Source organism: Corvus cornix, chromosome 24 (assembly GCF_000738735.6).
Source record: "Corvus cornix cornix isolate S_Up_H32 chromosome 24, ASM73873v5, whole genome shotgun sequence".
In the NCBI taxonomy this organism is placed as follows: Eukaryota; Metazoa; Chordata; class Aves; order Passeriformes; family Corvidae; genus Corvus; species Corvus cornix.
This window is the reverse complement of record NC_046353.1, coordinates 2697438-2716090: the sequence shown is the minus strand read 5'-3', so window position 1 is coordinate 2716090 and position 18653 is coordinate 2697438. Positions and strand designations below refer to the sequence as shown.

Genomic DNA, 18653 nt, shown 5'->3' with positions numbered 1-18653 from the left:
AAAACTCGGTGCTTTCCTCAAAGGCAGGGTTGGTTATCACCAGGAAACAGGAAGGTTGGGTGCAATGAAGTAGCTCCCCCCAGAAGGGGAAGAGAAAAATGATGCTAGGGCAGAACCTGACACTGGTTCAGGGGACAGGAAGGCACAGAGGTGACAGCCACACGAAGGTTATGGGCACAGGGAGAGGCTCAAGCCTTGCAGTGGCAGCAGAGAGGGGAAGTGGCTGCCACAGGAGCCACCAACACTTAGAGAAGATGTCTTTTGTCCCAGCGTAGTTTAAGGCAAAGACTTCTTGTGAGCTATGTGCTTTAGGGGGTGGCTTTAGATAAACCCTTTCCAAAGAAGGGCAAAGGATGTCTGCAGGTAAAGGTCAGATCTGTGTTAGCAGTGTAAATGCTCTCATAACTCCCTTCTCCCCCTCAGGACCAGCAGATCCAATCTGGGCTCCTGCCCCAGCATTTTTCCTCTCTGTCTGTCACAGCCATGACACAACACTCGCCACACAGCCGTGCCCATGGTCACCCTCCAGCCCAGCACATACACAGGCAGCCAAAGTGGCTGCTTTTCTCTCCCCTGTTTGTTGCAGCCCATGTGGTTCACCCCCGGCAGCCGGGATTTATGTGGGATGGTGGGGAGGTTCCATGGAAATGGAGAATCCTGGAGCCAGGCCCTGTCTCCAGGTCTGAGCAGGGATATGTAGGCAGGAGCACAAAGGTTGTGAGGGGACAGGAGGGTGGGGGGCAGACCAGCCACTGTGGTGGTGACCGGGGGCTCGTGCCAGGAGCAGGAGGGCAGGGTGAGGTGCCGTGCTTGAGGAAAGGGTTCAGGGAGCCCTGCTGGCCCCCAGGGGGTGAAGTTTTCTTGCCCTGGCGATGCTTCTCTGCTGTCAGTGGCATCCTAGAAAAGTCCTGTCTCGTGTCAGTGCCTGCTTCAAACAGTCTGTCCATTGTAACCCTCACCAACAATCCCATGGAGGTGAGGGCTGTGCAAGGGAACAAAACCCGCTCTGTCTCGGAGCTGACGGACGCCAGAGTCGGGGTTTCAGTCTCTTGATTGCTGCTGCTGCAGAGTCAGAAAAACCAAGGAAAAGCCACAGAGGGGGTTAGGCTGCTGGTCCTGTTATTTGGTGATGTTCCTGGAAAGTTTTGCTGCAGCCTGCCCGGCAAGGATGTGATCAGCAGTGAGGGTCCAGATAAAGAATCCAAGCAACATCCTGTGCTTGCGCTTTGGTGTCCAAGGCAAGAGGGCTCCAGGCCTGTTCCTGACAGTGCTGAGTAAGCGGAGTTTGGCTGCTGAGGAGCTACAAAGGGTTTGGATGTTCTTCCCCTGCTTGGTTCCAGACAGAGCGGTGCATGCCTCCCTCTGCTCCCCTGATGTCATCACCCACACCAGCAGCAAACCCCGCTCTCCTGCACCCCTGAGCTGAGCCTGGGCCCTCAGCTGAACCACCAGCCTGTTTCAGGGCCACTGTCGAGAGCCAGGGAAGGGCAGGGAGTTTTGGGGCACGAGCCAGAGCGTAGCATATGGCCAAGTGACCTGCCAAAGGCACGGGAGTGGGATGTGTCCCAGAAAAGGGACTGCAGTGACACGGCATGAGGATGCTCGGTCCAAGCACTGCCCCTTATGCTGATGTCCCTGAGAGAGGAGTGCTTTGACTGCACGATTTTCTGCTGGGATTGGAGTGCCGGAGAGCTGGGGGAGGGAGGTCATGGGGCTTGTTGGGTGCTTGTGACCAGGCACGAGACCCCTGAGCACGGTGCTGCACAGCTTTTCCGGCTTCCCGGGCATTAGTGACTTGTGTGGTCAGATCTGTAATGCAGCCTAGGACACACGGGCTCCCTCTGGTCCCTTTTATTAAAACAGACCCCTGATTTAAAGCACTGCAGCACTTGGGAGAACTCAGGACTGTTGTTTAATATCAAACAACTCTTCCTGGTGATGCATCTGGGCTGTAAAATTTGCCCCAAAGCAGAGGAAGGAATGGGTGCTGTGTGCTTTGCTGCCAGTGAGAGCAACTCCACTCTCCAGGCAAATCCCCTCTGGAAGCTTGAGGCAGTGAGAAAAGCCCAAACAATGGCAAACTGTTGAACTCCCACTGCTTCCTATTAGTCCTGTCCCAGATGGAGACAGGGTTACTGCACCCTCCTGGATCTGCAGCTCCGTGCCCAGGTGACAGGGACATTCCTGCAAGAGCAGCCCTCTACCTGGCAGGTGGGCTGGATGGAAGGCACGGGGAGACAGAAGGGAAAGTGCCACCAATGTCTCTCCATAGATAAGAGACAAGTGTCATGTTTTCTTCTAAAATGGGGTAGCTGTGTTATGCTAAAAACAGCCAAACGCTGAGGAGGTAGAGGAGGCGAAGCAGATTTTCAAGGGGAGGAGGAGCAGCTTTTCCCTAAACAAGGGAACAGAAGGGCTTTAGGAGCAGCACCAGCCCTGCATGTGCCCCTCCAGCAGCTCCAGGGCTGGCCCTGCCTCATGACCGGCTCCTTCTCATCCTACGAGTAGCTAAAAGGGGAAATTATAGAGCACCCCGGGGGAAAGCACTATCCTTCAGATGCCACTGAAGGCTCGAAGCCTCTCCTCAAGTGTGCCATGTCCCTCCGTGGGCTGGTCCCCCCCCCCCACCAGCATGTTGGGCACGTGATGGGGACACAGGCAGTGTCAGCAAGGAGGAACAAGTAGGGCAGCGAAATCTAATCCAGCATGTGGGGACATCAAAAATCAAGTAGAACCTTTAAGGCTGAAGCTTTCCACAGCTGAAAGTCCGAGTGTAATTTGTCATCCCCCCCCAAAAAGAGATGGAAAAGAGGGGGTGAGGGGGAGCCCTCATGGCAAAACTTGCCAGTGAATCGAGCCCGAGCAGGGGTACTTTCAGAAAAAGCAGTTTCTGTATTTTCCTGCAAAGAGCAACTCCGCTCCCCTTCTTTTCCAAGGATCAGTAGAGGATGGCTCAGACACGCAGAGCAGCCCTTCTCGCGGGGAAGGACGCGGTGCCTCGCCAATAGCCATGTCTTCCCCGGCGTCACCTCTCCGTGCCCGGCTCCCACCGCGAGCATCCCTGGAGGCGCCGCTGCCCCGGCGCTCGCCCGCGGGGACTCGCCGTCCCTTCCCGGCTCTCAGCGGCGGGGATGCCCGGCCCGAATCCCCGCCGCGTGCCCTTGGCTGATCCCGCTGGGAGCGCATCTCGCCGGGAACGAGCCCGCAAGTACCACCGCGAACGTGACCGCGGCGAGCCGGCTCTGGGGGAGCCGGGGATGCGGGGAGAGCCGAGGGCAGGCGCCAGCAGCGCCTAAACCCGCGCTGTTCTCACAGAGCCGCGCACCCACGCACCGACCCTTCCCCGGGCGGGACGCGCCGCGACCCCCGCGGGAGGATGGGGAGAGGGGGGTGATGGATGGAGCGCGGTGGACGGAGACCCTCCGGGGGGGGCGAGCCGCGCGCGTGTCCCCCTCCCCACGGCCGGTGCGGGCTCACCTGTCCGTACACCTGGATGGGCTCGGGCGGGCGCGGCGCGGCGCGGCGGCCCCGCGGGGGCTCTGCGGGGGCTGCGGGGGCCGGCGGGGCGCGGAGCAGCAGCAGCGGCGAGCGGGAGCCCGCGGCCGCCGGCAGCAGCAGCAGCAGCGGCAGCAGCGGCAGCAGCCGGCGGGGGAGCGGGGCGGCCCGGCCGGCCCCGCCAGAGCTCCGTGTCGCCATGTTCGTGCCGCCGGGGCCGGGCGGAGCGGAGCGGGGCCGGGAGGAGCGGAGCCGAGCCGGGCGGAGCGGCAGCCGCGCCGCCGCCCGGAGAGAATGTGCATGGGCAGCGCTGCCGCTGCGAGCCCCCCCCCTCCTCCGCCGCTCCCCGCGGGCACGGATGCTCGGGCCCCCTCCCCTCTTCTCCGCTCCTTCTTCTTCTCCCTCTTCCTATTTTCCTCCCTCTCGTTCTTTTTCTCCCTCTCCGGAGGATGCTCGGGTGCCCGTCGAGATGGAGTGAAATAAGTTCAAGTGAATTTCTGTGAAATGGAGTAAAGTGGAATGAAGCAGCTAGAAATCGAGTCAAAGGGAGCAAGAGGGAATGGAAGGAAACTGTGTTGAAGTCAATGAAGCTGTTTAAGGGGGTGTGGAGTGACAGGGCAAAGGGGAAAGGCTTCAAACTGGTAAAGAGTAGGGTTAGATGGGATGTTAGGAAGAAAATCTTCCCTGTGAGGGTGGTGAGGCCTTGGCACAGGTTGCCCAGAGCAGCTGTGGCTGCCCCATGCCTGGAAGTGTCCAAGGCCATGTTGGACAGAGCTTGGGGCAACCTGGGATAGTGGGAGGTGTCCCTGCCCATGGCAGAGGGTTGAACTGGATGGGCTTTAATGTCCTTTCCAACCCAAACCATTCTGGGATTCTATAAAATAAACTCAAATAAAATAAAAGCACTGCAGCTGCTTCTCTCTGGGGGAGGAGTGAGGTTTTCCCCAAAAAAGCCGAGCCGCATTTTTCCTCCCACTTACATCCTGCAGGTGTGTCCCCCAGCCCGGGGTGGGGGCCTAAAACACCCCAGGACTGGTGGGAAGTGGCGGAATTGTCCGGGCTGAGGTTTGATGGAATCACAGTGGTGTGAACCATAAAATCATGGTAATGGGGGTTCAGGTCCTTGCTGCTGAGTGTGATGAAGAGCTAAGTCCACTTCTGGATGGGAAGGTGAAGGTGTGGATGGATGTCAAGTGAAAAAGGTGCAAATTATTTCTCAGGTTTTTGTGACAGAGCATCCCCATGGTACAATTCTGGCAGCCCTCCAGAAGCCTTTATCTCAATTTCTGCCATCTTCTTACCTGGGCAGAGTTGGGAAGGTGAGCGAGACACGGTGGGAGTGGGAAGCCAGAGACCCTCAGGGTCTCTCCAGGGCTTTCTGCCACCACTCCCACCCATGGGGGTGGGTTTGAGCTGTGCCAGTGGCTGTGTGCTTCCCATAAAACACTGGCATAGCTGACATGCCCATAACTCACTGGTGCAGGAGATGATGCTTGGTTGGTTATGCAGGGACAGCACAGGACTGATGCCAGTGGCCATGACTCTGATTTACTGGGGCAGCTCAAAGTGCTGGACTCCCAGGTGTGGGGATTCCCCTGGTTCTGCTCCCCTGGTCACCGTGCATCCCTTTCAGAATGCAGCTTGTCCCATCGCTGCCTGGGGCTCCGTGGGTGTTCTGGGTGTTCCAGCGCAGGGGTGGGAAGGCGGTGCAAGGATTTGAGGCAGGAGACTCAAATGACACTGGGAGATGACAGGAAAGTGGAGCTGTGCTTGTTGCTCAGCCCCAAATTGTCTCTCTTAAGCCAGAGGTGGTTTTTATGGGCATGATTTTGCTGCTAAGAAAAGGCTCTGGCCTCTTGTGTCTCCGAGGTGCTGAGAACAGACTGATGGCTTTCAACCCCTCTGCCTCACATGCTGTGCACCATTCCAGCATTTCCATCAAGGAAAATGGATGTGGCCCAGCAGTGAAGGCATGGGAGCCTATAAATCCCATGGACAGCCCCGAGGCAGTCTGGCTCCCCTTATTTCACTTGCCTTAACAGCAGGAACATTGTTCAGAGCTTTCCCCGAGGTGCTTTCACTTAGAAACCCAGTTAGTGTGTTTCAATTATCGGGTCAATACAATTATAAGCCCTCCTAATAAAGCTTTTAGAGGTCTTGACTCAGGGTAATGTCCCCCTGGAGGACAGGAGGTCACCGTGGGTATGGGCAGAGTCAGTGAGGGAGTCTCACTGTGTGGGAATCCCTGTAGCCAGTTGCTCTCTGGGCCAGATGTGGTGGGCAGGTGAGAAGGACTCAGAAAGGACCTGGAGATGAGGAATAGAGTAAGAAATAGGAGGAAATGAGGAACTGCCTTTGCTGAGGTGCTAAATGGAGGAAAATGGTGTGGGGCAGTTTGCTGTCCCTCTCCCAGCCCTTGTGTCACACTTCTTGCAGGGTCCAAGAAGGGTCCCTGTCCCCCTGTGGGCTCCCTGTGGTGGCACAGGGAGGGAGCTTTAGCCAGGATCTCCTGGGTGACCCCAGCCCTGGTAAATGCTCACAGATGAATGGCTCTTTCTTTGTGCAGGGAAACACACATTTCCCTTGCCAAGGTATTTTTTGTTTCTTGAGAAGAGACGTAAAGGGGAGAGGGGAACAGTGCAGAGTTTATTTTAAGGCCCATCTGGATTTCATCAGCAGCAAAAGCTGTGAACTCCAAGAGCAAGGCAAGGAGCCCCTGGCCCCCTGGTTTTCCTTCCCCTCTTCCTCGAGACCTTTCCCTGTCTCAGCTTTAGAGGTCCCAGAGGGTTTAGGGGACTGAGGGGCTGCAACAGCCATTCCCCACAAAGCCTCACTGAGACAGCAAAGCTGCTTAAAGGAACCATTGCTTGTTGCTGGAGATGAGTCAGGGAGCAAAAGAGGGATGCCAGGGACAAGAGCCAAAGACATCACCCCATTCATGGCCTTGGTCTCAGAGCCTTCCTCAGAGGATGATGATGGTTGTAGGGTTTCCTGCAGGGCTCAGGGCTGTGTCAGAGGCACCCGGTTGTTGCATTCACACCCCAGGGGTCACTTTGTGTGCTGGGGTCTCTCTCAGGAGGATGTTCAGTGTGTGGTACGAATGTGCCCTGCCCTGATGTGTGGCAGAGCATCGTGTGGGGGCTGAAAGGAGGGAAGAAAATGCCCCGTGTGGGGTGGGACAGGGAAGATGTTGCAGACAAATCAGCAGCAAAGGCTCCGGTGTCAGGAAAAACGTGGGGAATGGGCTCATGGAACGGGCGTAGGGACACCCCGTGTGTGTCCTGTAAGAGAAGCAGCGGCAAAGCTGCTCCTGCCCCACGCTGGGGGAACGAGGAGGAGGAGGAGGAGGAAGGGCATCCACGCAGGTGCAGCTCCAGCGATGGCTGTCGTGAGCAACATCCCCATCTTGTGGCAACAGCAGCATCAGGGGAGCAGAGCCAGAGCTGCTGCTCTCCGCGCTACAGTGCCCCAAGGCCACGGCGGGGGACGCGTCCTGTGCCGGCAGCCTTGTGTGACCGGCAGGACACGCTCTCCCTGTCCCCGGGCTTTGGGGTACTGCAGATCCATCCCGGTGGGAATGCCAGGTGCCCAGCATTAGGACCGTGGGAGGGTGCACTGGGCACCAGGAGTGATGGCATTTCATCCATTGGATTTTACTTCCCTGCAAGGACCCAGCTGCCGAGGGTCAGTGTCTGTCCCGAAGCTGCCCAGGATGGGGTGCCCAGGCATTAGGCTCAGCAAAGGTGAAAGGATGGGGTGATGAGAAGCCTGGGGCTCTTCCCAAGGGTCTCATGTGGATTGGGAGTCAGGCCCGTGGCTGGCCAAGGTCAGTGATGTTGTCACCGTGTTTGATCGGGGCCCTGGGCAGCGCTCCAGGCCCCAGGTTAATCAGCAAACAGAGGTCAGGGGTCCTGTCCAGGTGGGGAGAGCGAGTTGGGATGGGCAGATGAAAGTAGAGCATGGCCCAGGCGGGGCACTGTGCTGGCAGGACGTGGGACAGGTGTCCCTTGTGCTCACCAGGTGCCACATAGTGCGGTGGTGTGGCCTCGGGCCACTCCTGCCTGGGGACAGCAGAGACTGGGTGGGGAGCACAGGGGCTGTCACCACAGCAAGGCACTCAAAGAAGGGCCTCTGTGCCCAGTAAGGGCAGCAGGGCTCCAGTGACTGGTGAAACTGGGGGACCAGGGGATGGGAAAGCACAAGTGCCACTGGGACGTGGTTAACCTAAGGAGGTTTGGGGGACTGGAGGTGGCTCTGGCCACTCCAACTGTATTTTACCCATCCTCTGCTGTTTTAGCCCAAATTTGCTGCCAGCACAGCTCAGGTCTGTGACAAACCCCTCATGGGTGCTGTAGGGCAGAAACAGGCTGCCCCAGGAGGCTTTGCAGGAGCCAGGGAGAAGGGACCAAACAGCAGCCAAGTTGGCAATTGAGATTTATTGAATGTGGGTCAACCCCAAAGGTGGGGTGACCAAATTTCAGCAGGAAACACACAGGCCCTCAAGGGGGGAGCCCTCGAGTGAGGAGAAGCCCCTGCCCCTCACATCTGGGTGCCTGTTCCTCCTCCGTTCCCCCTCAGAGTTCTCAGGAAGCTGAAGGGACCCACAAGACTCAAAGTACACCTCTGTCCTACAGGCATTGATGTTTCCATGGGACATCCCCGGGCAAGAGGAAGGAGGTTGAGTGCAAGAAGTCCCACCAAGGGAGCCATCAGGAGAAGCCGCCCCACCTCCAAAAGGTAAGGTTTTTTTCCAAAATACAGCTCGTCCCGATGGACACCACGATGGGAGCAATGAATCATCGACAAAGGGGCGCAGCAGACAAATGAAGACCCTGCCACGAGTCACGGTAATTTGTGCCACGTTACTGTTCTATTTGTGCCATGTTACTCTTCTGGTAAAGCATCAGCACAGCACTAAAGCAGCGCAGGAACCTTAGCAGAGATCCAAAGGGAGCTGGGAGGGGAAGCAGTAGGAAAAACAGGGCAGACCTGTGGTGTGGAGCGAAGCCGGACGCCGCCGTTTTGGCATCGGGGCAGGTCGGACGCTCACCAAAAATCACCCCACGCTGGTCACATCATCAGGGACAGGGGCTCTTTGTCCGTGGAAAACAGTCTTGGGTGGCTGGTGAGGGATGGGACAAGATCCAGCCAGAGAAGGGACACACTTGGAGGAAGCCTACTCGGTCTTGGAGGCCGCGACGCCGTTGGACGCTCCCTGGTCTTTCTTAGAGGCCGCGACGCCGTTGGACGCTCCCGAGTCTTTCTCTCGGAGCTTGCGCAAGTAATCGTGGGGGCCTTTGCCCTCGAAGGACGTGGGGCTCTTGTAGGAACCCCCAATCTTGTCCCAGAGGGTGAAATACTGCCCGTAGTTGTAGTCGAAGTACAGGTGGTGGTCGGTGTGGTGGGCAGAGCCGTTGATGACGTGCCGCAGCAGCCGCGGCACGCGGTAGTCGCCGTCGTGGATGGAGATGGTCCAGACGTTGACGAAGATGTAGAGGCCCAGGTAGGTGACTTTGTGCAGGGGGAAGAGGAAGGGGTACACATGGTAGGGCAGGCTCTGCATGAAGCCGTCCACGGGGTGGAAGGCGTGGCTGGCGAAGGGCGTGGCGATCTTCCACAGGTGGTGGGGCTTGTGGAAGCGCTGCGGGGACAGGGGGCTGTCAGTCAGGGTGGACCCTTTCAGGGGGTCCTCCAGGCAGATTCACAGCCCCAGGGGATGCTTTTTGGGCCATCACCACCCAAACTGAGCAGGGGACATGAGCCCTAAAGGGCTCTCAGCTCCCATCACATGGTGACACCTGGTTCAGCCATTCCCACCCGAGCATGCATTCCCTGGGAGGAGCATCTTGGACAGGTCCCCCAGAGTGGGACAAGGACTCTTGTCCAGAGCCCCCTGTCCTGTCCCATACCTTATAGAACAGCTTGTGGTGGAGACCACGGTGTATCCAGTAGATGCCCATGTCGGTGAAGAAGAGGAAGGACAGCATGCTGAGGAACACGCCAGACCAGCCTGGGGGGAGGGGGACAGGGGTGTTAGAGGTGGCACATGTGGGCATCAGGAGGCTGTAAGGGCCTCCACAATGGTCCTCATGGTGGGAGACATATCTGAGTCGTGTCAGGTTCTGCCCCACTGAGGTGAGAGCGTCAGGCTTTCCCCTGTGACTCAGGGCAAGTGAGTCAGGTTTCACTGGGAGTCACTGGGAGCCATGCCCAGGGAAGGGAGGGATCTCTTTGGCGGAGGGAGGAGTGTGTCAAGCAGGGGGACACAACCCCCAGTGAGGGTGTATGGGTGCCTGCCCTAAAGAGAACTTGGGATTTTGGCTGATAGCCTGGGACAGGATGTACCCAGGAGGATTTCTTGGGGTCATCACTGGGAGAAATGGGGGTTGAGGGAGGTGGCCCAGGTGGGGAGAGGGTGCTGCTGTGGCAGGGGGTGCAGGGAGGTCACTCACCATAAGGGGAGTCCTCGATGTTGTCGTAGAGTTTGCTGTAGCCCCGCACCTCGGCGAAGAACAGGGCGACGGTGGGGACGCTGATCCAGGGCAGGGAGCGCAGGGCGTAGGCGATCTCCCGGCTCACCTGGTTCTGTGGGGCATGGCAAGAGGGATCAGGGGCACAGGGGACATCTGAGAACCCCAATGCTCCTCATGAGGCAGAGAAGGATGGCATCATGGCCACCCCTTTGTCGTGGCATCCGTGCCATGGTGTGGGATGCAGCGTGCTGCTCATTTGGGGACAGCTGTGCTTGGGGCAGGGCTCACACTGGGTTGTGGCACTTGTGTCTGGTCAGGGATGGTCAAGGGCAACAGCAGGCTGAGAGGGCTGGTTGTGACAGTAGGGACAGCCTGTGCCACAACACTGGCACGTGACATTTGGAGTGGACAGGAGGATGGCGAGGGGGATGCTGCCACGACCCCTGGGCGAGGAGTCCCCAGGGTGCACCCACCTCCAGGAACTGGGGATGCTTCTTGAGCTCGTGGTCGAAGATGAAGTAGTAGCTGAGGGTGCCAAAGAGCAGGTAGAGGGCGAGGGCCCCCAGGTTGGTGATGACGAAGAGGCTGAGGAGCTGGCGGCAGGGCTCGCCCTCGGGCCACCCCGCCGGGTACACGTAGGGCGTCAGGAGGTGCCGGTCAGCGGCTTCCAGGACCAGATCCATGGTGGCTCCTGCAGGAAAAAGAGTTGGTGCGACTGCTCAAATACGTCCCTCTCTGGGGCCATAGGGGCACGGGAAATCGGGTGCCCGCCAGGTTGTGGGCAGGGGGGTGGCAGGGTGGGGATGTCGTCCATCCCTCTGGATCACCTTAGACGGGACTGGGAAGCAAGTCTGGGAGATGCAGGTTGTGGGTGTAAAGCCAGAAGACGCAGAAGTGGGAGGCTCGCCTAATTATGGGCTCTGCTGCTGTGGGAGGGGGCATTTATGACAGGGGGCAGCAGGATGTGGGTGGCAGCGGGACGGGTGACAGCGGGATGCGGGTCTGGGGAGCAAAACCCTTTTTGGGGCAGCACATGGGGCTCCGTTCCGTGCCCCGCGGGGCGATTCCCGCAGCGCTCCTCGGGGGTCCCCGGGCAGGGTGGGTGGCCAAGGGTGGGGAGGGGTCACTGTGTTTGGGAGCCGCAGGTGGCACGGCCAGCGGCGGGGAAGCAACCGAGGGGTGCTGGAAAGGGGGACGGTGACGCTCGCGGCGAGCGCAGCGGCCAGCGGGGGCCCTGCCGGCGGTGTCCCCCTCTCCGTGACCCCAAATCCCGGTACCCCGTACCCCCGGTACCCCGTACCCCGTTACCTGCCCGACGGTCCCGGAGCGGCGCGGGGCGGGAGCGGGGGCGGGGCCGCCCGGTAGCGCCACGTGACGTCACCGGCGGAGGCGCTCGCGCGACCTCGGACGGTGACGTCAGTGAAAATGGGGCGTGGCGGGGGCGTGGCCTGGAGGAATCGGGGGAGTGGGCGTGGCCTGGGGCGTGGCCGGGAGCGGGATATGCGGAGCTCCGGTGCCTCCCCCGGTGCCCCCCCGGTGCCTCCCCCGCTGCCTCCCCCGCTGCCTCCCCCGCTGCCTCCCCGGTGCCTCCCCCGGTCCCTCCCCGGTCCCTCCCCGGTGCCTCCCTCGGTGCCTCCCCCGATCCCTCCCCGGTCCCTCCCCGCTGCCTCCCCCGTCCGTCCCCGGTCCCTCCCCCGGTGCCTCCCCCGGTGCCTCCCCCGGTGCCTTCCCCGGTGCCTCCCCCGGTGCCCCCCCGGTGCCCCCCCGGTGCCTCCCCCGGTGCCTTCCCCGGTGCCTTCCCCGGTGCCTCCCCCGGTCCTCCCCGGTGCCTCCCCCCGGTGCCTCCCCCGGTCCCTCCCCCGGTGCCTTCCCCGGTGCCTCCCCGGTCCCTCCCCGGTGCCTCCGAGCGCTGCCAGAGGGGGAATTGTGGCCGCTCCGGCCCCTTGCCTGCTGTCCCCTCGGTCGGGATGGCGGGGGTACATCCCTGGTGGCAGTCTGGGTTGGGAGGGACCTTAAGGACCGTCCGTTTTCACGCTGGACACGGGCGGGGACACCTTCCGCTATCCCGGGGTGCTCCAGCCTGGCCTTGGACCCTCCCAGGGATGGGGCAGCCACAGCTGCTCTGGGCACCCTGTGCCTCCCCACGCTCGCAGACAGTTTGTAACCCTTTTTCTTAAAATTACTGCTTTTTTTTCCCCATTTCCCCCCAGTTTTCTCTGCAGCAGCTTTTACTCAGTCTCCAGACCCACCTTCTCTCTCCCACTCCAGTTTCCCGGAGTTTTCCCCTGAGTTTTCCCCAGGTAATGCATCTCTTTTCCTCCCTCGAGGTCACACCTTTCCACCTCCAGGGCCTGGGATGGGGACTCCAGCAGAGAAGCACAGCAAGGCCTGGCCTCAAATCATCTCCTGCTCATCTCTCTACCCAAATTCCTGCCTCCTTGGGAATTTCCTGCCTGCACAGCGCTGGGAAAGCTGGGACACGGTCTGTACCAAGTCTCCTTGTGGAATTCTACTCTAAAAATCTGGGAGGGAGGGATGGAGTGATTCACCAAACTGTATTCCTGACATTGCCTCAGCTACTAAAATCATGGGATTTTTCCCAACACCAGCAAATATTGTACCCCCCATGCTTATTTTTATTAAGATACAGTCAGTTCTTTTGACTGTTTTCCCAGTAGAACTTAAGGAAAACTTCAGAATAAAAAAGTCAGTCCAGAAGATTCTATTTTGTTGAAGTTATAGGTGTTAAAAGCAGAGGTTTTTGATAGAAACTCTGATTTGTGAGGAAATCTGAGTCCCATCTGTTATTTATGAGCTGCTGGTGGCATAAATACAGACAGACAAGTGTAGGACAGAGACCAGGGGGAAAACAATTTCCAGCGGGGCTTTTTGGCAAGGCAGCTGAATAAAAAAGTTATATCTTGACTTAAAGTCGTTTCCACTGGTAAAGCTGTAGTTATTCCTGTTATTTCTATACTAACCATGTTTACAAATGGAATTTCAACAGAAAAAAAATCACCACCAAGTCCCTGTGGCCACTTTCTTTCAGGGGCAGCACAAACCATTTCACTTGGCTTTAAACCTTGTGCTGTTTCCCTGCAGTGCTTTAAAATGAATAAACACAAAACAAAACTAAAACAAAGGCCAGGGTGGCTTGGCTGGTGCAGGGACACTGGGAGATGTTTGAGAATGTATTTTCTGTCATCATCTCTCCAACAGGTCCAGGTCTTTCCTATATTTGGGGCTCCAGAAGTGGATATTCCACATGTTTGATGCACATTTTTATCCATCTGGGACAGATGCAGGATATTGATATGGAAAGATGGTGGAGGAAAAATACGTGATTGCTCGATGAGGAAATCCAGGCCAGAACTTTCATTCCTTCTGGAATCATCTGTATTTAACCATTAAAATAAAATGGATTTGGGCTCAGGTGGGGGAAATATTTGGTCCAAGTTCAAAATCAGGTTCAGCAGGGGAAAAACTTACACATAATTATTATTTCTCAATAAAAAATAATATGAATCAGTCTTGTTTGCCATTCTTATCAGAACACAGAGATATTTTTATTGTTCTTGATGCTGGTGTGGCTTCCAGCAAAATAAATGGTTTTTTTGATGGGGTGATGCTGCTGATGTTCACAAATGTAGGGTGAAAGTCTGAGTCAGAGAATGACAGAAATCCTAAATTTGTTGTGGAAGGCTGATGGCTCAGAGAGGCTGGATGAGATGTGGAGAGATGAAACGACATTTCCTTGAATCCCAAAGCAAGAGAAATGGTAAATCCTAAAAAAACCCCAGCAGTTCAAATGAGAGGAGGAATCCTAAGGAGAAGGAATCAGAGAACAAACCAGAGGGGGATGGAAAGGATGAAAACTTCTGAAATTGGCATGGGGGGAATAAACACATTGGGAGAAGTGAAATGATCAAAGCCGGTCCCCAAAGAGGGAGAAATCGATCCCAAGTGATCCCAGTGATCTGAAGTAACCCCAAAGTGCCCTGGAGGGAGCAAGTTTGAACTCTGGTAACCCCAATGACCTAGAATAACCCCAAATCTTAATTGGTGACCTCAAATAACCCCAAAATGACCTAAAGTAACCCCAAAAATGATCGAAAGTAACCCAAAGATTTCTGGAGAGAGTGAGTTTGACCTCTAATAACCCAAATGACCTAAAATAACCCCAATGACCTATAGTAACCCCAAATCTTCATTGCTGACCTCAAGTAACCCCAAAAATGACCTAGAGTAACCCAAAATTTTTGTGAGACAGTGTGTTTGACCTAGAGTAACCCCAATGACCTTTAGTAACCCCAAATCTTAATTGGTGACCTCGAGTAACCCCAAAAATGACGTAAAATAACCCCAAAAATGACCTAAAGTAACCCCAAATTTTTCTGAGAGAGTGAGTTTGACCTCAAGTAACCCAAATGACCTAGAGTAACTCCAAATCTTCATTGCTGACCTCAAGTAACCCCAAAATGACCCAAAATAACCCCTAAAATTTTCCTGAGAGAGAGAGTTTGACCTCTATTAACCCCGATGACCTATAGTAAACCCAAATCTTAATTGTTGACCTCAGGTAACCCCAAAAATGACCTAAAATAACCCCAAAAATGACCTAAAGTAACCCCAAATTTTTCCTGAGAGAGTGTGTTTGACCTAGAGTAACCCCAATGACCTAAAATAACCCCAATGGCCTAGAATAACCCCAAATCTTCATTGCTGACCTCAAGTAACCCCAAAAATGACCTAGAGTAACCCCAAATTTTTCTGAGACAGTGTGTTTGACCTAGAGTAACCCCAATGACCTTTAGTAACCCCAAATCTTAATTGGTGACCTCGAATAGCCCCAAAAATGACCTAAAATAACCCCAAAAATGACCTAAAGTAACCCCAAATTTTTCTGGAGACAGTGAGTTTGACCTCAAGTAACCCAAATGACCTAGAGTAACCCTAAATCTTAATTGCTGACCTCAAGTAACCCCCAAAATGACCCAAAATAACCCAAAATTTTTCCTGAGTTTGACCTCAAGTAACCCTAATGACCTATAGTAACCCCAAATCTTAATTAATGACCTATAGTAACCCCCAAAATGACCTAAAGTAAACCCAAATTTTTCTGAGAGAGTGTGTTTGACCTAGAGTAACCCCAATGACCTATAGTAACCCCAAATCTTCATTGCTGACCTCAAGTAACCCCAAAAATGACCTAAAATAACCCCAAATTTTTCTGAGAGAGTGAGTTTGAACTCTAATAACCCCAATGACCTAGAGTAACCCCAAATCTTAATTGCTGACCTCGAGTAACCCCAAAAATGACCTAAAATAACCCCAAAAATGACCTAAAGTAACCCCAAATTTTTCCTGAGAGAGCAGTTTGAACTTTAGTAACCCCAATGACCTCGAGTAACCCCCGAGTTTTAATTCTTAACCTCAAGTAACCCCCAAAAATATGAAAAGTAACCCCAAAGTGCGCTGTAGGGAATGAGTTTGACCACAAGAAACCCAAAATAATTAAGATTTGGGGTTATTATAGGTCATTGGGGTTATTTTAGGTCATTGGGGTTATTAGAGGTCAAACTCACTGTCTCAGGAAAATTTGGGGTTACTTTAGGTCATTTTTGGGGTTACTTTAGGTCATTTTTGGGGTTACTCGAGGTCAGCAATGAAGATTTGGGGTTACTATAGGTCATTGGGGTTATTTTAGGTCATTGGGGTTATTAGAGGTCAAACTCACTCTCTCCGGAAAATTTTGGGGTTACTTTAGGTCATTTTTGGTTTACTTTAGGTCATTTTTGGGGTTACTCGAGGTCATTTTGGGGTTACTTGAGGTCACCAATGAAGATTTGGGGTTACTATAGGTCACTGGGGTTATTCTAGGTCAAACTCACTCTCAGGAAAAATTTGGGGTTATTTTAGGTCATTTTTGGGGTTACTTGAGGTCACTAATTAAGATTTAGGGTTACTATAGGTCATTGGGGTTATTATAGGTCAAACTCACTGTCTCCAGAAAATTTTGGGTTTACTTTAGGTCATTTTGGGGTTACTATAGGTCACTGGGGTTACTTGAGGTCAAACTCACTCTCTCAGGAAAAATTTGGGGTTACTATAGGTCATTTTTGGGGTTACTCTCGGTCATTGGGTTACTTTAGGTCAAACTCGCTCTTTCCAGAAAACTTTGGGGTTATTTTGGGTCATTTTTGGGGTTACTTGAGGTCATCAATTAAGATTTGGGGGGTTACCTGAGGTCATTGGGGTTATTAGAGGTCAAACTCACTCTCTCCAGAAAAATTTGGGGTTACTTTAGGTCATTTTTGGGGTGACTTGGGGTCAACAATTAAGATTTGGGGTTACTATAGGTCATTGGGGTTATTACAGGTCAAACTCACTGTCTCCAGAAAATTTTGGGTTTACTGTAGGACACTTCGGGGTTATTTCAGGTCATTTTTGGGGTTACTCGAGGTCAGCAATGATGATTGGGGGTTACCTTAGGTCATTGGGGTTACTTGAGGTCAAACTCGTTCTTTCCAGAAAACTTTGGGGTTATTTTAGGTCCTTTTTGGGGTTACTTTGGGTCATTTTTGGGGTTATTTGAGGTTACCAATTAAGATTTGGGGTTGCTAGAGGTCATTGGGGTTATTTTAGGTCATTGGGGTTACTTGAAGTCAAACTTACTGTCTCCAAAAAACTGTGGGGTTACTTTAGGTCATTTTTGGGGTTACTTTAGATCATTTTTGGGGTTACTTGAGGTCAACAATGACGATTTGGGGTTACTATAGGTCATTGGGGTTACTCTAGGTCATTGGGGTTATTAGAGGTCAAACTCACTCTCTCCAGAAAATTTTGGGTTTACTTTATGTCATTTTGGGTTTACTTTAGGTCATTTTGGGGGTTACTTGAGGTCAGCAATGAAGATTTGGGGTTACTATAGGTCACTGGGGTTACTTGAGGTCAAACTCAGTCTATCAGGAAAAATTTGGGGTTATTTTAGGTCATTTTTGGGGTTACTCTAGGTCATTGGGTTACTTGAGGTCAAACTCGCTCTTTCCAGAAAACTTTGGGGTTATTTTGGGTCATTTTTGGGGTTACTTGAGGTCACCAATTAAGATTTGGGGTTACCTTAGGTCATTGGGGTTATTAGAGGTCAAACTCACTCTCTCCAGAAAAATTTGGGGTTACTTTAGGTCATTTTTGGGGTTTCTTTAGGTCATTTTTGGGGTTACTTGAAGTCAGCAATTAAGATTTGGGGTTACTATAGGTCATTGGGGTTACTTGAGGTCAAACTCACTGTCTCCAGAAATATTTGGGGTTATTTTAGGTCATTTTGGGGGTTACTTGAGGTCAACCATTAAGATTTGCGGTTACTATAGGTCATCGGGGTTGTTAGAATTCAAACTCACTCTCTCCAGTAATTTTTTGGGTTACTTTAGGTCATTTTTGGGGTTACTTGTGGTCAGCCATTAAAATGTGGGGTTTCTCTGGCTCATTTGGGTGACTTGGGGCCACCATAAATCATTCCTGACAAAGCTCCCTGGCCCTGCCCTGGTCATCAGCTCCTCCTGGGCCCGGTTTGAAGTGGGGATGATGAAATCCCTGTGCCTTTGGAGCAGGACAAAGCTCTCCAGCTCCATCTCTTCTGGCTGAATCTCAGTGGCCCTCTGTCCCCCACCCCTTCACGTTCTGAAGCTGCAGATTTTGGATGGATTTAAAACACCAACACAGTTTGAAACTTGAAGGTTTTATTGGGCTGGCAATCATTAACAGCACACAGCACCCAGGGTTAGGTTTTAATCATCGTCAGTACACAACTAAATAATCAGTCTTTAATAAATTTGGCCTAAATTAGCCAAAAGTCTGAAAAAAAACCCCAAAAGTAGTTGGAATGTTGAGTTTAGGGAGAGTTTTGGGGTTTTTTTCCCCTTGTTTTGCCTTTTAAACACAGCTGCAGCATTTGAAAGCCTTGAAGTCAGGTTTGCATCATCCCAACTGAGCCCACATGGCTGGATTTACCCTGGGCCATCTGACAGTTGCTAATTAGGCTTCTGCATGTGATTAGGTTGATTTCAAAACATTAAATTACAACCTGAAGAGATTAAGATCAAAGAGAGTTTGACGTCCAAGGCCCGGTCTTACAGACTAGTCTGGATTTCAAGTAGCAAAAGCCAGCTCTGCTTCAGGGTAAAGTTGGCAGAGTTCAGTGGGATTTTGGGGAGAAATTCTTCTTTGTACAGGTGCTGAGGCCCTGGCACAGGGTGCCCAGAGCAGCTGTGGCTGCCCCTGGATCCCTGGAAGTGTCCAAGGCCAGGCTGGAGCACCCTGGGATAGTGGAAGGTGTCTCTGCCCATGGAAGGGGTGGAATGAGTTTTTAGGTCTCTTCCTCTTCCACCCCAAACTGTTGTGTGATTCCATGATCGTTAAGTCCCACGAAGCTGTGGCCAGTTCTGTGGTCAGTGCTGTGGTCAGTGCCGTGGCCAATTCTGTGGTCAGTGCTGTGGTCAGTGCCATGGTCAGTGCCACGGTCAGTGTGATCCCCACAGTCGGGCTCTCCTCTCACCATCGCTCTTTGGACAGTCTGTCAAACCCTATAAAGATCCAAGGAAGATCATTAACACCACCATAACCCCCTCACAGTGCTCCCCACCACCCCACTGTGTCACCACATGAGTTTTTACCCACCTGCTCACC

At 53.8% G+C, this 18653-nt stretch overlaps 2 protein-coding genes and 1 long non-coding RNA gene across 4 annotated transcripts in view; 1 reads left to right on the top strand and 2 right to left on the bottom strand.

The window, feature by feature from the left end:
- Positions 1-3571, bottom strand: part of SORL1 (sortilin related receptor 1) — a 46482-nt gene extending 42911 nt beyond the window's left edge. Inside the window, exon 1 of one of the 2 annotated variants that reach the window (XM_039564836.1) lies at positions 3478-3571. The gene's annotated coding sequence lies outside the window, so the exon portion shown is untranslated. The remainder of the gene's footprint in view (positions 1-3477) is intronic. The other variant, XM_039564837.1, reaches the window with a different exon arrangement.
- Positions 3572-7912: 4341 nt separating this feature from the next.
- SC5D (sterol-C5-desaturase) lies at positions 7913-11383 on the bottom strand. The gene is made up of 5 exons (XM_039564986.1): positions 11277-11383; positions 10442-10659; positions 9948-10080; positions 9405-9505; positions 7913-9136 (listed from the first exon to the last, which is right to left on the bottom strand). Exons 2-5 carry the CDS (start codon positions 10649-10651, stop codon positions 8672-8674), a joined length of 909 nt encoding a protein of 302 aa, XP_039420920.1. The 5' UTR covers positions 10652-10659; positions 11277-11383; the 3' UTR covers positions 7913-8671.
- Positions 11384-11806: 423 nt separating this feature from the next.
- Positions 11807-13498, top strand: LOC109145225. The gene is made up of 2 exons (XR_002046504.2): positions 11807-12450; positions 13188-13498. It is a non-coding gene; the product is annotated as an uncharacterized LOC109145225 (long non-coding RNA).
- Positions 13499-18653: the final 5155 nt, after the last annotated feature.

Excerpts from the sequence above, each read along its gene's own strand:
- SC5D (XM_039564986.1), bottom strand. The coding sequence starts at position 10,651 with ATGGATCTGGTCCTGGAAGCCGCTGACCGGCACCTCCTGACGCCCTAC. Across the intron at positions 9,506-9,947 it reads CATCGAGGACTCCCCTTATG|GCTGGTCTGGCGTGTTCCTC; the intron begins GTGAGTGACCTC and ends CCCTCCCCCCAG. Across the intron at positions 9,137-9,404 it reads ACCACAAGCTGTTCTATAAG|CGCTTCCACAAGCCCCACCA; the intron begins GTATGGGACAGG and ends CTGTCCCCGCAG.